The sequence below is a fragment of the Hirsutella rhossiliensis genome (genome assembly GCF_020360975.1).
Source record: "Hirsutella rhossiliensis strain HR02 chromosome Unknown scaffold00002, whole genome shotgun sequence".
Lineage (NCBI taxonomy): Eukaryota > Fungi > Ascomycota > Sordariomycetes > Hypocreales > Ophiocordycipitaceae > Hirsutella > Hirsutella rhossiliensis.
Window position 1 is genome coordinate 6,700,624 of NW_025408668.1, and position 14,130 is coordinate 6,714,753.

General features: G+C 59.3%; 7 protein-coding genes across 7 annotated transcripts; 3 read left to right on the forward strand and 4 right to left on the reverse strand.

Annotated features, from left to right (window-relative positions):
• Positions 1 to 449: 449 nt before the first annotated feature.
• HRG_02376 (7alpha-cephem-methoxylase P8 chain related protein) lies at positions 450 to 1,316 on the forward strand (the record flags this gene model as incomplete). The annotated part of the gene is made up of 1 exon (XM_044860847.1): positions 450 to 1,316. One exon carries the CDS (start codon positions 450 to 452, stop codon positions 1,314 to 1,316), a length of 867 nt encoding a protein of 288 aa, XP_044724480.1.
• Positions 1,317 to 1,996: 680 nt separating this feature from the next.
• Positions 1,997 to 3,713, reverse strand: HRG_02377 (sds3-like domain-containing protein; the record flags this gene model as incomplete). The annotated part of the gene is made up of 2 exons (XM_044860848.1): positions 1,997 to 3,238; positions 3,306 to 3,713. The coding sequence occupies 2 exons, from the start codon at positions 3,711 to 3,713 to the stop codon at positions 1,997 to 1,999; spliced, it is 1,650 nt and encodes a 549-aa protein (XP_044724481.1).
• Positions 3,714 to 4,459: 746 nt separating this feature from the next.
• Positions 4,460 to 5,548, reverse strand: HRG_02378 (putative 37s ribosomal protein s5 protein; the record flags this gene model as incomplete). The annotated part of the gene is made up of 1 exon (XM_044860849.1): positions 4,460 to 5,548. One exon carries the CDS (start codon positions 5,546 to 5,548, stop codon positions 4,460 to 4,462), a length of 1,089 nt encoding a protein of 362 aa, XP_044724482.1.
• A 259-nt stretch (positions 5,549 to 5,807) lies between these two features.
• Positions 5,808 to 6,763, forward strand: HRG_02379 (pyridoxal phosphate homeostasis protein; the record flags this gene model as incomplete). The annotated part of the gene is made up of 3 exons (XM_044860850.1): positions 5,808 to 5,918; positions 6,030 to 6,201; positions 6,255 to 6,763. 3 exons carry the CDS (start codon positions 5,808 to 5,810, stop codon positions 6,761 to 6,763), a joined length of 792 nt encoding a protein of 263 aa, XP_044724483.1.
• A 432-nt stretch (positions 6,764 to 7,195) lies between these two features.
• On the reverse strand, positions 7,196 to 10,317 carry HRG_02380 (AP-2 complex subunit alpha-2; the record flags this gene model as incomplete). The annotated part of the gene is made up of 6 exons (XM_044860851.1): positions 7,196 to 7,360; positions 7,418 to 8,232; positions 8,308 to 8,350; positions 8,414 to 9,375; positions 9,434 to 9,768; positions 9,821 to 10,317. The coding sequence occupies 6 exons, from the start codon at positions 10,315 to 10,317 to the stop codon at positions 7,196 to 7,198; spliced, it is 2,817 nt and encodes a 938-aa protein (XP_044724484.1).
• Positions 10,318 to 11,046: 729 nt separating this feature from the next.
• Positions 11,047 to 12,169, forward strand: HRG_02381 (methyltransferase domain-containing protein; the record flags this gene model as incomplete). The annotated part of the gene is made up of 2 exons (XM_044860852.1): positions 11,047 to 11,289; positions 11,348 to 12,169. The coding sequence occupies 2 exons, from the start codon at positions 11,047 to 11,049 to the stop codon at positions 12,167 to 12,169; spliced, it is 1,065 nt and encodes a 354-aa protein (XP_044724485.1).
• Positions 12,170 to 12,372: 203 nt separating this feature from the next.
• Positions 12,373 to 13,113, reverse strand: HRG_02382 (ARP2/3 complex 16 kDa subunit (p16-Arc) domain-containing protein; the record flags this gene model as incomplete). The annotated part of the gene is made up of 3 exons (XM_044860853.1): positions 12,373 to 12,598; positions 12,664 to 12,791; positions 12,859 to 13,113. 3 exons carry the CDS (start codon positions 13,111 to 13,113, stop codon positions 12,373 to 12,375), a joined length of 609 nt encoding a protein of 202 aa, XP_044724486.1.
• Between the last annotated feature and the right edge of the window lie 1,017 nt (positions 13,114 to 14,130).

Sequence of the window (14,130 nt, forward strand, 5' to 3'; positions counted from 1 at the left end):
TGCCCAACCGGCCATGCGTGCCGGTAACGGGGACACTGTAGATAGAACACAAGCTCATGCACGTGCAAAGCCTGCCTCTCTCGCGTCTTCCGTCGCTGCACTTGCTAGCTCCGGACCAATTATTAAGCCCCCTTACAAATTGTCACGTTGACGTGATTCCCTCGTGCCATCGCGATACTCACCTCACCAGACACGGCCTGATTTGAAATCTACCAAACCTTCCGTCTTCCGAGGGGCCCGGCCTGCTTAAAAGCCCCCATCGCCGTCGTCATGGCGGAACAGGCCCTGTCTCTGCAGCGTCTACCAAGTCGTTGAACCGCAACATCACCACCCCTTTCCACCTGGCGACGCGACCCCCGAGGCCTCTTCGACTTTGCTTGCCTTGCTTCCCCCGGCCACCGTTTCCTCTCCATCAACTCTCCATCAACTCTCCATCAACGCAGCCCGCAATGGCCGTCGCCGACTCCTCCCGTGTCCCCCGCGGTGACGTCACCGCCTCCCTCAACTACTACAACCCGCCCGCCGACAAGGCCGCCATTCCCTTCAACTACGTCGACACGCCGCCCGCCGGCGAGCCAACCCGTAACTTCTCCGACGCCACGCACGACACCCGCATCCACGACCTGCGTGCCGCCCCCGGCCTCGGCGCCGACTTCTCGCTCGACCGCGACGCCTTCCAGCTCCTCTCGCGCGTACCCCCCTCCAGCGAGCCCGACTTTGTCGACGACGACTCCATCCGCCGCAACTACTACCCCGAGGTCGAGCGCCTGCTCCTCGACGCCATCCCCGGCGCCGACCGCGTCCACATCTTCGACCACACCGTCCGCCGCGCCGGCCCGGGCGCCCCCCGCGCCCCCGTCACCCGCGTCCACATCGACCAGACGCCCCCCTCGGTCGCAAAGCGCGTCCGCCGCTACTTTCCCGACGAGGCCGACGACTTACTCCGCCGCCGCTACCGCATCGTCAACGTCTGGCGGCCCCTGAACAAGGACCCCGTCGAGTCCTTCCCCCTGGCCTTTGCCTCCACCTCGACCCTCCGCGACCACGACGTAGTCCCAATCCAGCACCGCTACCCGGACGGCTACCTCGGCGAGACGGCCGCCATCCGCTACAACCCGGAGCAGAAGTGGTATTACCTCAGCGGCATGACGGGTGACGAGAGGCTGCTGCTCGAGTGCTTCGACAGCGAGTCCCTCAAGCCCGGCTCCAACATCGGCGGCCGGGTGCCCCATAGCGCCTTTGTCGACCCGAGATCGCGCCCCGATGCTGTCGGCCGCGAGAGCATCGAGGTCCGTGCTCTCGTCTTCGGCCCGTAGGCGGGCGCGCCATTTATGTGCAACGTAATCATCAGGAAGTAAACAGCATTGGACTTGGGGTACGGCATAATGAAGCAAATGAGGCAGTCTCGGTTCATGACATTCACTCAAATAGCCGACACAAAGCGGCATCATGTAGGATTGGTGTGAATTCAGGGCTCAAGCCCCTTTTTGGCAAACCTGAGTACATCGCATCTACCTCGTATATGCTCCATGGTGTGTAGCCCGAAAGTCTCACTCCCGGCCCAACAACAAGGCCAGGCCCTCCCGTCGCAAGCTATCCAGTCCGCTCTCAATAGGGAAGGCGGCCTCGGCGGAGCAGCATCGGGTGAATAGCAACAAAGAAACCATGGTCTCCCCCTTGGCCAGATCATGGCCTTGTCTTCAAAGGCACTGGCTGGGGAGAAGAAAGGAAACCGGATAATCGCAATGGAAAATAGCCCTCTTCGCCTTTGCAAGGGGCGCTGCCGACTCTAGTGGCAGCGGCGGCTGCTGCTGCTTCCGCCAAGCTGGCCGGGAGCACGTGCGACCTGCTCGCTCGCCCCGTCGTGAGCCAAAAGTGCGAAGAATGTCGCGCTTCAGCAAATGCATCACAAGAATGAACCGACGCCGCGCTGGTCCTGAAAATGCAGCCATGATGGTGAAAGCACACACACACACCCGAAAAGTAAATCGCCGTCCTAGCCTCTGCGAGTCTTGCCTCGGCCACTGCCCGCGGTGCCCTGTCGACTCATAGCCACGCCGCCGGCACTGCTCTGCCGACTCATGGGTGCCGCAGCCAACTGGCCGTTCAAAGACTGGCTGCCGCGCCCGGGGCTAGAAAGGTCGCGCACGTTGCTGATGAGGGCGCTGATGCCGTAAGGGTCGCGCATCGACTCCGGTGGTGGTATGCCCGAGTAACCGGGACGAAGCAACGGGCCGAACCGGCTGACCTGGTAGGGGGCCGAAGCTGCTTCCAACGTCTTGCGGACTCCCTTGGGGTTTTCCAGGTGACTGCCCGGCTTGCGGGTCGAGTCGTATTGTTTGAGGCCAGCGATGATTTGCAGGTCCGCAGTCACTTCCTTATCGGACAGCGTGCCTGGCACAGACGTCTCCGAGCCTCTCAACGGGTTCTTGACGTATTGGGTGGGCAGTGATTGGGGCATCTTCGGTGGGCATTCCGGGGTGTGCAGTATCTCCAGGTTGGCGGCCAGCTCATGGCTGCCGATTGTGTCGACGCCGAGTCCCTTGTCGTCGACAGAGTTTTGGTTTGCCGCGACCCGCGTGCTCCGTGTAGCATGCGACACCTGCCGCTCCATGGCAGGGGCCGCGAGCGGCGCCTCACCCTCGCCCACGTCGTTGTCTCCAAAGCCCGAGTCGCTACCCTCGGGAGACGAGGCGCTGCCGTTGACGCGGTGGCGCAGAATGTAGTTGTGGGCCGCGAGGGCCGAAGCGTTGTAGTACATTGCCAGCTCCTTTTCTGTGAAGAGGCTGGTGATGGTGTAGACGGCTCCATGCTTCCTAGCCTCGTTCCGGGCCTTCTCCGACTGCCAGTAGGGCGTGGTGGCGTTGGCCTCCAAGGCCCGTCGTGTTGGCACCGGGGAGCCTTCTTCGTCGCCGCCGTTGCGCTTCCGCTTCTTGTTCTCGCCGTAGGCGTGACTGTCGTCAACATCCTTGCGATTGCGCGTCGACCTCTTGCCGGGGTGGCCGCCAGGGCTGCCCGGGTTGGTGAGGCTGAACTGAGCTGGGTTGAGAAGCAGAGCGTTCGTGTCGCTTATCTCAAACGCTTCCTTCTCCTTGCTCAGCCGCGCTTTCTTGGTATTCAGCTGGTTAATGAGACGATCACGCATCGTGCTGTTGAGCGCTTCGTGCTCTCGCTTTGCCGTGACGACCTTGAACGTGTGCGTGGTCTTGTACTCCTGCACCTTGCGGTCGTATTCGTCCTGGACAAGCACAAGGCTTCATGGTTAACAGGCGGCTCGCAGGGCACCAAGGGAAATGGAGTCCCACCTTGGACTGGGTGAGGGTGAAGTCGCGGGTCTCCAGAACATCCTGCACGTCGGACATGAACTGTGGGAACTTCATGCCGGCCATATCAATGAGGCTGCGGGCATTTTCGGCACGGCCAGGAGTGCCCATGGCCTGCTTGTATTCTCTCTGGACCTCGCTTGCAGCCTCGACGGCATTGGCGGCGTAGGGGTCGACTTTTTGGAGTTTGTTGAGCTCGAACTGAATGCGTTGCAGCTGGTCACGGTAGGCCGAGTCCTTGTCGTGCTGGAACCTCTCGGTCAAGACTGCGAGGCGTTCCATGACGACCTGGCGCTTTCGATCTCGCTTGGATTGAGCCGTGGGGAGAGGCGAGGGTCGGTCGGCTCTGCCACCCAGGGCCGGGGGCGCGGCTGTGTCGCTGGCAGCCATGGCGCGCCGGGTGAAATGGAACGGGATGGGTTCAGGGTAATGCTTGGTAGCTGAGCAGAGGCACTGGATAGCAGGCTGTTGTGCTGCTTTTTTCCCGGCGCGGGCTGGCTGAAAGAAGGACGAGAGACAAAGGCGAGGGGGAGGTGGTGATTCGAATGATGCAAAAGATGACGATGTCAGAGGTATATCCCTCTCACGGGACCAGAGCAGTGCGGCTCCCAGGCCGCAGGGCAAGACGCCGGTAGAATGCTGAAGTCTGGCGGTGAGGGCGTCTGTGGGTTCGATGGGGGAGGGAAAAAGCCGGCCGGCCTGGCGCTGTCATGTCATGGAAGGCATTTTGGGGTGCGGGCGGAGCGACGGCTAATACTATGCTTTGGCTTGTGCCTTGCTTAATGGGCCTTTGCCCGCTCCACATGATTGCCATTGGCGGCGTCTGTGATTGGCCCGGCGGTGCGACACAGTGCCGACTGGCACCATTGACACGGGGCCACCATGGCTGCTTGAATGGCCGCGATGCGATGATGCCCTTGGGGTAGCCAGACCCATGGTTCCTTGACGCAGGCAATGTGGACTTTACGACTTCCGTATAAGCCGGCAAGTACAAGGCCGAGTGGCCGAGCATTGTCCTGATCGAGCTTGACATGGTATTTGTAAAGACGTGTACGGGATCTTGGCCCCCTTCAGCCCTGGCCGGCTTCCTCACGCCACCCATGTCCCCCTCTCCCTCTCGACACATCCGTAGACACCTACAGCCCGCTCCGTAGCTTCTGAAGCTGGCTCATCAGCCCAAACCCCCCCGGCAGCGTCCGCGAGTCCTCGGCCGGGCCCGCCTCTCGCGGCGAGCCCCTTCTCTTGGTCGCTGCCGCCGTCTTCCCCTCCTTCTTGGCCGCCTGCAGCTCCATTTCCCTCATCAGCTCGCGGTGCCTGTCCTCGACCATCTTGGCCAGGCCCTCGATGAACTTGTTCCGCCCCTTCTCCTCGGCTGTCCCCTTCCACACGCTCGTCAGCTCTTTGAGCTCCTCGATCCTGGTCGCCGCCCTCTCTATCCCCTGAACTGGCTCGTCGCCTGCGTTGAGGAGCCCCGAGATCTCGTCTCGCAGCTGCTTGAGCACCTGCTGGCCTCTTTCCTCGGAGCTTTGCTGCTCGGACCCCGGATCTGGTGCCGACACGGATAAAAACGAGGAGCCGACGGAAAGCTCGGATGGCGGAAAGGTAAAGTCCATGGCATTGCCAAATGTTTTGATGACCGAGTCCAGCCGCGACCGCACCAGTGTCAGCGTCTGCAGCTGCTTGATGTAGTCTGGGTCCTCGGCCTCTCCGCCAGGCTGGGCCGCCGACTCCCCCCCATCGCCTCCCGTGCCAGCGGCCTCCTGTTGCAGCCCCCCTGGAATAAACTGCTTAATGTCGTCTTGCAGCGTCTCGTGCAGACTCTCCGAGAGCCCCAGCGTCTCGCCCCGCAGTAGCTCTACCTCATACGCCAGCCGGCTGCCGCTCCTCAGGATGTCGTCGGTGAGCTGCGTCAGCGTGTTGGACAGCCTCGTTGTATGCGCGTTGAGCTGCGAGAGGAGTGCCTGGGCCTGGGCCGACAGCTCGGCCAGGGGCACCGGCTCGGGTCCCCCCTGACCGGGGCCCTGCCTCTTGCCGAGGGGCGGCAAAGTGGCATTGAGAAAGGCTGCGGGATCGAAGGACGGGCTTAAAAAGTCTTGGAGGAACGGGTCCGCGGTGTGGCTGGACTTTGACTTAATGGCCTGATCTGGCGATTTCTTTGTCCGCTGCCATGAAGTTGCGCTGCTGTCTGTCCGCCGCCGCCCAACCTTTGCGTCTGAAGAAGCCATTAGGCTCTGCTTTTGTCCCTTGACCCTGCTTCAGTCCCCAAATAGAGCGGCTTCCCTCGCCTCGCTGAATGATAGCTCAGTGCCAAGACTTCGTGTTTGCTGGGTAGGAGTTGAAGTCGTTGCAGAGGTACTGGCGAGGCGGTACCGTGTGGGTGACGTTGACAGCCGATGATGGCCCGACCGGCGACTTCGCATCACAATCCATCACCCCAGTCTTCTCTGCACCGCCTACCTGTCGCTTTCTCATGGGCAGCAAGCCATGGGCGACACCCCAGAGGAAATGCGCATTGATCCGTCGAGGGCCCAGGCTCTGGCCTCCCAGCTCAGATCCGTCAAGGAACGTGCCGCCGCCCTGGCCAATGGACGAAATGTAGGAAACTACGCGAGGCTGCCCTGCCTGTACAAACCCCCCTCCCCCTCCCAGAGTTGCAATGCCCCCGGGCTTTTTCCAAATCAGGAGCCGTCGCTAACCGACTTCTAGATCCGACTCGTCGCGGTCTCCAAGCTAAAGCCGGCAAATGACATCTTGGCCTTGCATCAGGAGCCGGCTTGTCATGCCCATTTTGGCGAAAACTATGCGCAGGAGCTGAGCCAAAAGGCCGACCTCTTGCCCAAGAGCATTCAGTGGCACTTCATCGGTGGCCTCCAATCTGGTTCGGATCAGGAACCCTCATTCACTCGTCGGAAATCCTAACGGTGGCACCAGGACACTGCAAGACCATCGCCAAGATCCCCAACCTCTTCTGCGTGTCCAGCGTCGACACCCCCAAAAAGGCCCAGCTCCTCAATGCCACCCGTGCCAGCCTACTCTCCGCCACCCCGTCCCTGCCCAAGCTCTCCGTGCATGTCCAAGTCAACACATCCGGCGAGGAGGCCAAGTCTGGCTGCGCGCCCGGCGCCGACACCGTCGCCTTATGCCGCGAGATTGTCGAGTCGTGTCCCAGCCTCCATCTGCTCGGCCTCATGACCATTGGCGCCATCGCCCGCAGCAAGGCCACCGACCCGGAGAACCAGAATAAGGACTTCGAGACGCTGAGGGAGCAGCGGGACTTGGTAGCCAGGGAGCTGGGTATGAGCCAGGACCGCTTGGAGCTGAGCATGGGTATGAGCCAAGACTTTGAGGGGGCCATCTCAATGGGCAGCGGAGAGGTCAGGGTTGGCAGCACCATTTTCGGCCAAAGACCAGCAAAAGCAGATGCCAAGCTCAAAGAATAGCAAGGCGGCGAGTGATCACTAGAGACATCGTTCCCAGGACACCTTTCTCGTCGATCCGACTCATCGCGACCGGTTGACCTCACTGCCATGCTACCGGGGATCAAGGTAAAGAAGCTCGTGTTTGGCTTCGTGCATAGACAATCACTGTTCGTTTCCATTGAATATATGTGGTATCAGTAGTCGATGGGCATACTGGGGACATTTGTCCCTTATGATTTGCAGTCCAGCCGTCAACCCGCGTCACAGATCGCTGGAATCTCAGCGGATCACGATCATGCCATTGGCCTGGGCCTGCGTGCTACATCTCCGGCCGACAGCCCGATCAACAAGTTCTCACTCGTCCTTCAAACGCCACTACGCTTCCATGCGTGCCGAGTCAATAGTATTCCGAATATGCGCAGTATGTTATTTAGTCAACCAAGCCAGATTTTTTCAAGACACCATGACGTTGCGAAACGTGTTCGAGATTTCTTCCCGAGTTGGCAAGTGACGCTGTTCAGGCGCTGGCAGCTTTCCAGATGAAAGCCTCTGCTGCATGAGCGCCGATAGGATAGACGGTACCGATTCGTCGGTTGCTCGGATGGTCATTCGAATCATCTGTAGCGTCATGATCAGCACCCATAACGCCTCCAAGGGAGCCGGACGGCAGCTTACCTGACTGACGTAGTTTGGCTCCAACCTCAGAAGACAGCCAATCTTGCCGCCTTCAGAGGTATGTAGGACACTGGCTCCCACCAGGTTTTTCGGGTTGGGGTCGACCATGTCCAGGAGCCCCCATCTGAATCCTTTGATTGTCGAGGCGACAAAGTGTTCCGTCAGTTCCTTTCCCTGCGATTTTCCAGCAGACAAGCCAAAGATTTCCTGGGCTTCGCGAGGGCCAGCTCCTATCTGCTTCCATCTCCTGAAGAAATCTTCCGCCGAGAGCTCTGCAGGATCCATAAACTTGTGCGCTGCTACTGGCAACTTGAGGGTAACGGCCTGCAGAGCCCCAGCTAGATAGCTCACTCGAATCGTGGGGCTTTTCGCAAAAACCCTCTTCGCCTCAAACATGGTCACCTGCTGAGACTGGCTTCCACGGGCAATTGTGCTTTCGGGGAGATTTTTCACATCCCAAGTGACCTTGCCCTTTTCGCTTTCGTCCAGGTCCAAGACTGTCGTGAAAGAGCTCATTGGTCCGGGAGTCTTGTTGGTAAAGTAAGTGATTAAGCAGGCCATCTGTCCACGGTATTCGGATCGTACTCCGACCTGAACTTGGCCGTCCTCGTAGAGCACGCCTTCTGGCTTCATCATGAGCCTCTCGAAGCCCTCTTCCCATCCAGGGGATAGATGCGCGGCACTGGCTAGATTTGGTGCCTTGAGCATCTTCGGCTCCGTCGGGGAAGGGGCGTTGAGATCCAGTCCGGCGAGGTCTGAAGCTCCATTGGCATTTCCATTCGCGCCGTTGGCTTTGCCGCCATTGATGGGAGCGGCTGAGCTGAATGTTCTCTTCAAGCTTCCAGCTTTGGCCATGCCAAGTTCCGAGTTGTCGGTGTTTGCGTCCTTACCCCCGACGACCCACGTTCTCCGGTCGCTGGTGTTGGCATGCTTCTGGTGTAGTCTAGACAGAAGAGCAGATTCTCGCTGGGGGAAAGGCGGCATCTCATCACAGACGGTTCTCAAGAGGTCATCCGTAGGCATTCTCGCCAGCGTCAGATATTCACATGCCCTCTGCTGCATCTCCGAGTCCAAGGTGTGGCTGTAAACTTCAAAAGTGTGAAGCAGCTGAGGCTTGATTTCGGGAAACAAGTTGACAAACTTGATGAAGCACGACAGTATCATGGCCCTGGTGCTGGATGAGCAGGCCGCGAGTTTCCCCTGGAGAGCCATGAGCTGCTCGATGGGGCTACAGCGAGGCTGCTCGGCGACGAGGTGGCCGAACTCGCCGAGGATGTATGCGCCAATCTTGACCAGGGTTTCGTGACAGTGGTCCGACTTGACGTGCTGAAGAATGTTCTGTGCCGCATAGACTTGAAGCTCCTCATTGTTTGTTACAATCTGGATGACACGCTGCCACACCTCGTCGCTGACATGGTCCCCGGCCATGGCAATGAGGCGGAGAGATATGTCGACGTACCACTGCACGTCAGTGGCGTACTTTTCCGTCAAAATGGCAATTTTGAGAACCATTTCTTCCCGAATGGCAAAGTCTGCATTCTGTAGGTACTGCAGCAGCTCGCCCACGATGACTCGCGCGTTCGTGGAGTCGCACATGCTGTACAGAAGGTCTAGGCCCTTTCGGCGCACACTAATGTCTCGGTCCTTGAGGGAACCGAGGATGATGTCTTGGTGCTGTTTGATGGGGCCAAGGGTTTCCGACCGCGCGGCCAGATGGGTCATGGCCTCAAGCCCCAGGTATCGTACATTGGTCTCCCGGCTCTGGATGAAGCGGCCAAGTCGAGTCGAGATTTGCTTCATGAGGGCATGCTCGGTATCCAGGTGAATTATCAAGTTGATGGCTTCGAAGAGGATGGCGTTTTGGGCATTGTTCTGCTGGACATTCTTGTTGGTTTCCATGGCGAGATTGAGAATCTTGTCCAGCGACTCTCGGATCATCTCGCGCACATGAGTATCGTCTATATGAGCCAGAGGAGTGAGTCCAGGCCCCGCCATGCCAACGACAAGCGGACTTACCAGATGGAGCAAAGTATTGCAGCAGCCTCAGGAGCTTGACCTGGAGCCAAGGGCAAGGGACTTTGTAGTATAGGTAGTCGGTAGTGTACTCTCCATCTACGATGATGCGCTTCAGCCGCGCTGCCGCCTTGTTGTAGGCCCCGCGGTATTGGTCCAGGTCGTCTTGCGCCAGGGTCATGACCAGGGATGTCACAGAGAGGGCGACGCCCAAGTCGGCGTCATCCATCAAGTGGATGAGGCGCTCAGCCCACTGTGGCTGTACAATACCCGGATGCTTTCGATAGAGACGAAGCAGCGTGAGGGCCGCCTTTTTCTTGACGAAGGACTTGGAGGTTCTGCGAGACGGTCAGGGCGTGTTTGGCACCGCAAAGAAGATTGTGTGCTCACGGTGAAATCAGCAGTCTGTGCACCTCGGCACTCAAGGCCTCTCCCATTTCGCGGCCCCCCACGTTAGCAATGGCATGGAGGGCTAGACAGTTGAAGAGCTCGTTGTTTTCCAGCAAGTCCTTGCGGATGCTGTTGACGACAAGGTGGAGGAGCTCGTGCTTTTCGTGGAGGAAGAGAGTCATGGCCAGATAACCAATCTGTTTCTCCGAGTACTTATTGGCTGAGATGAGGTTGACGGCCTCGAGGTGGCCAAAGTCGACGTCCCATCCGAGGATGTAGATGTAGAGGAGCTTGCAGACGTATTTCTTCTTGTGATAGCCACTGAGGTTGCCATCCTTGAACTTTTGGCGAATGTTGGCCAGCTCCTTGTTGATTCGTTTCTCCTCGAGCTCACGGGCTCGGGCATTTCTCAAGTCGGCAATGAATTGCACGAGGCCTCGCATGTTGGCATTGCTGCTGCTCGAGCGGCCAAGGAAGCCGGATCCCGTGGCAGACATGGTGACTGTGCGGTGCGTGGATGGCCGGGTCTCTGGCTCGACGGGCCGAGGCTTGCAGCTTGGATGCGGGGGGGGGCGTAGCAGGGCGTAGCAGGGCGTTCTAACACCTGACTATTCGGCTATGAGGGGACTCGCATAGTCGGCAAGAATGGAACACGGGCTTTCATCAGCCTCCATCGACCGTGGTTGTTGTCGTTGGCGGCAGCGGCTACGTTGTATCGTCGGACTCCCGCGCGGGCGGGTCAAGAGCCTGCGGCTACGGCGGCTCGCATGGACCGACAGGCGTCCCGAGACGCGCGGGCAGTTGACGTGGACAGCGGGGTCGATTCAGGGCGGCGCCGGGCAACTCAGAAGGCGAGGCGAGGATGACGGGCGGCGGCGGCGGCTGGTTCGGATGATGCGAGTGTCGGGTCGAGGCCTCGTGGAAGGTGGACCGTCAGCTTCAGTGGATTTGCCGCCTGTCATCCGAGCACGGGAATGAGAAGAGAAGGCGGAACCCTCTGTCCACTTTGCCGCCCAACCTGGTCCGTGCACGGAATACCCCATTCTGACACCGTGCAAAGACGGTACGTCTGCGAAAGAGTCACAGTGTCCACACAGTGCCTGCGGTACCCCACTACGAGACGCCATATCACTGCAGAGCTTCATCCACCACCAGACATCCTCGGGCTTGGTCGCGCCCGGGTTCGGCTTGCTCACTTCATTCCCTCACCTGCGGATTGGAATGTCATGTCAGAATGCGCTTGTCGAGCCTCAGCAGCGGCTAAGAGCTGGTGCAAGCTGTCTCCTTGGGTCGCCGTCGGATCCCGTCGAGCCTACGCCATCCCGTCCGGAGGAGCTCCACGCTTCCAAGTCTTCAATCGACGGACCAAATGGCTTCACAAGGAGCGCGCGGCCTCCAAGCCCCAAGAGGGTCGCCAAGCCGACTACATGAAAGACGAGGTCGCAGTCAGGCTGTCGGAGAGGTTGCTAGTAGGACGACCACTCGGCGACGGCTGGCCTTGGACGATCCCGACTGACTGGAAACCAGGACATCAACCGGCACTTCTCCCGGGTGCTGGACCTGGGCGCCAACTCGTGCAACATTGCGCGAGCATTGGTCCGGGATAATCCAGATCCCGATCCTTCAAAGCCCCAGTCTCCGCCGCTGTCCTCGCGGATATCCGAACTCGTGGCCGCCGACTCGTCCGAAAGCCTGCTCTTTCGCGATGCCGACCATGACTTCAATAAGAAGCTCTGCATCACTCGGCAAGTTTTGCAAGATGAAGAGACCATTCCCTATGAGGCCGAGTCCTTCGACATGGTCATGAGCTCGCTCAGCATGCACTGGATCAACGACCTGCCGGGCATCCTATCGCAGATCAACAACGTGCTCAAGCCAGACTGTCCGTTCATTGGGGCAATGCTCGGGGGCGACACACTGTTCGAGCTGCGGACGTCCCTTCAGCTAGCAGAACAAGAGAGGAGAGGCGGCATATCCCCTCACGTTTCCCCTTTGGCCGACGTGAGGGATGTCGGTGGGCTTCTTCAAAAGGCGCGCTTCAAGATGCTGACCGTGGACGTCGAAGACATTATTGTCGACTATCCCGACACATTTGCCCTGATGCAGGACCTGCAGGCCATGGGCGAGAACAACGCCGCGTTGGGGAGGGAATTGGGCCCAATTGGGAGAGACGTTCTTCTCGCCAGCGATGCCATCTACAGGGAACTTCACGGCAATCCGGACGGGTCCATCCCGGCGACGTTTAGGATCATCTACATGATTGGCTGGCGCGAAGGCGCGAATCAGCCGACGCCCTTGCCGAGGGGCAGTGGGAAGATGGATTTGAAAGATATACTGGAGAAGCGATGAATATATGCGCCCACCTCGGACGCATGGCAGAGCTGGGCACAGTGGTCGAGGCGGCTCAGTGAGCGCATTTTCGGGTGCTGATCCGTGGCCAATGGTTGCTTTCATGCTGTTGTTTCATACTTGTGCTTCAGTCTTCATCTATGGGACGCCGATATTGTGTAAATGAAAAGAAAAGCAACCGTTGACTCGGAGAGCCTGTCCTTTTACACCCTGCGCCAGTCTGTCATTGTCCGGCCAATGCAACCTAGTCCGGCGACATCGACGAGCTTCTCGTGCCAGCTCAGCAGGACACTCAGGGATCCCGAGGCGGGCTCGTTGGATGCTCCTGGCCGGGATCCGATTTGGCTGAAGCCGCCGGTCGGTTGGGGGGTGACCTTGGAGGGCGACCTCAGGCCCCCGGCGGGATTACCTATGGCCATTCCCTTGTAGCTATCGCGGCACCGCTCGTCAGCTCGCTTGCCCGAGGATTGCCAGCAGCTGGGTGAGTAACGCACATGTATTTCATCAGAACGTCGAGGCACTCGGTGCCGCCGGGGGATTCGTAGATGCCCTTGAGCAGGGGGCTCATGTCGCTGGCCTTGATTGACTGGAGGACCTCGATGATGGTCTGCAGATGCGCGTCCTAGAGAAGCCAGTGAATCAGTATCAGAAGCATGCATTTGCATATATAAACAGGCGCTCTCCCTGACCTTTGCAGCGTCGGCGCCGTTGTAGACGGGCGTCTCGAGGCACCCCCGCAAAGCGCCCTCTGCGTCGCCGCCCCGCAGCAGCTGGCGGACCTGGCCGGCGAGCTGGCGGACCTCGGCCTCTGAGACGTCTGGCTGTGGGGGGCGGAGGGTGGTCGTGTCGAAGTTTACGCTCGAGTCCTCGGTCAGGGCATCGATGTTGATGGTGCGCCAGGCATCGCTCAGCGTCGCGCTTGTGTGCTGCTGGATGATGGACATGGTGGATGCGCCCGGCTCAGCACACAGCCGGTCGGGGCGGGGGGCGAGCGTGTGGAGAGGAGAGAAGCCTGGGGGAAGGGGGGGTTAGGCAGTCGAGAGGTAAGGTCGGCGGCGAGGCGACGGCGAATGCGGTGGTGGTGGTGCTTTTGGGCCCGAGGACGGAGTTGACGTCGAACTGCGTCACGGTTGGCGGATGCCGGCGGGGCACGGGGCCGCTGCTTTTCTAGTCGCCAGTGACGCTTCCATCCGGCGGGGGCAGTAGACCCCTGCATGGATTAGCTAAACTTGCAGTACATACTGATACATACGGCCACACCTGCTTGAAAGCATCCGATCCCGTCCGATCTCGGTGAATTAACCAGGCAAGGGGCAGATTAGTAGTTGGGTCGGTGACGACCAGCGAACACCGGCTGCTGTATGTTTTTGCCTGTTTCTTTTTGCGATTTTTACCTATTTTTGTCTGAAAATTTTCGTCTTGCCCGATAATGAACGCTGGTGGGTGAGTGAAAACTGAGTGTAGAGGTACGGGACGTGGGGGTTGTGTGACGCAGGAAGGTGCGATTCCCAATCCGTATCCTCGTGGAGGGGAGAGGCTACATTCGTGACTAATCTGGCAGGCGGTGGCGAACTTGGTGCATCTCCACCTACCCTATATCTCAGAATACCTGATTCCGACCACCAGGTAGCCGGGAGATGTGCCGAATAAGCTGCATTTTACCAGGCAATAATGACCTTTGTCGGATCGAGGCAGCCGGAGGTATGCAATTGCGCTCTACCCTATCTTGTTCTCTCTACCACCCGTGAGTTAAGCCAGTCAGCCAGCAGACAAGCACATCTTAACGGGAGGCAACCAGTTATATTGAAACGTCGTCCAGGGTAATCTATTCCGCAGCCGCATCCTCTCGCCACCCTGCAACAGCAGATCCTCGCCAGTAGGTCTCGGTCGTGAGCGGAGAAGGGCGAAGGATGTCCCTAACAGGTGGATGGACGACGGCGTCACAACTGCGATCCCCGACG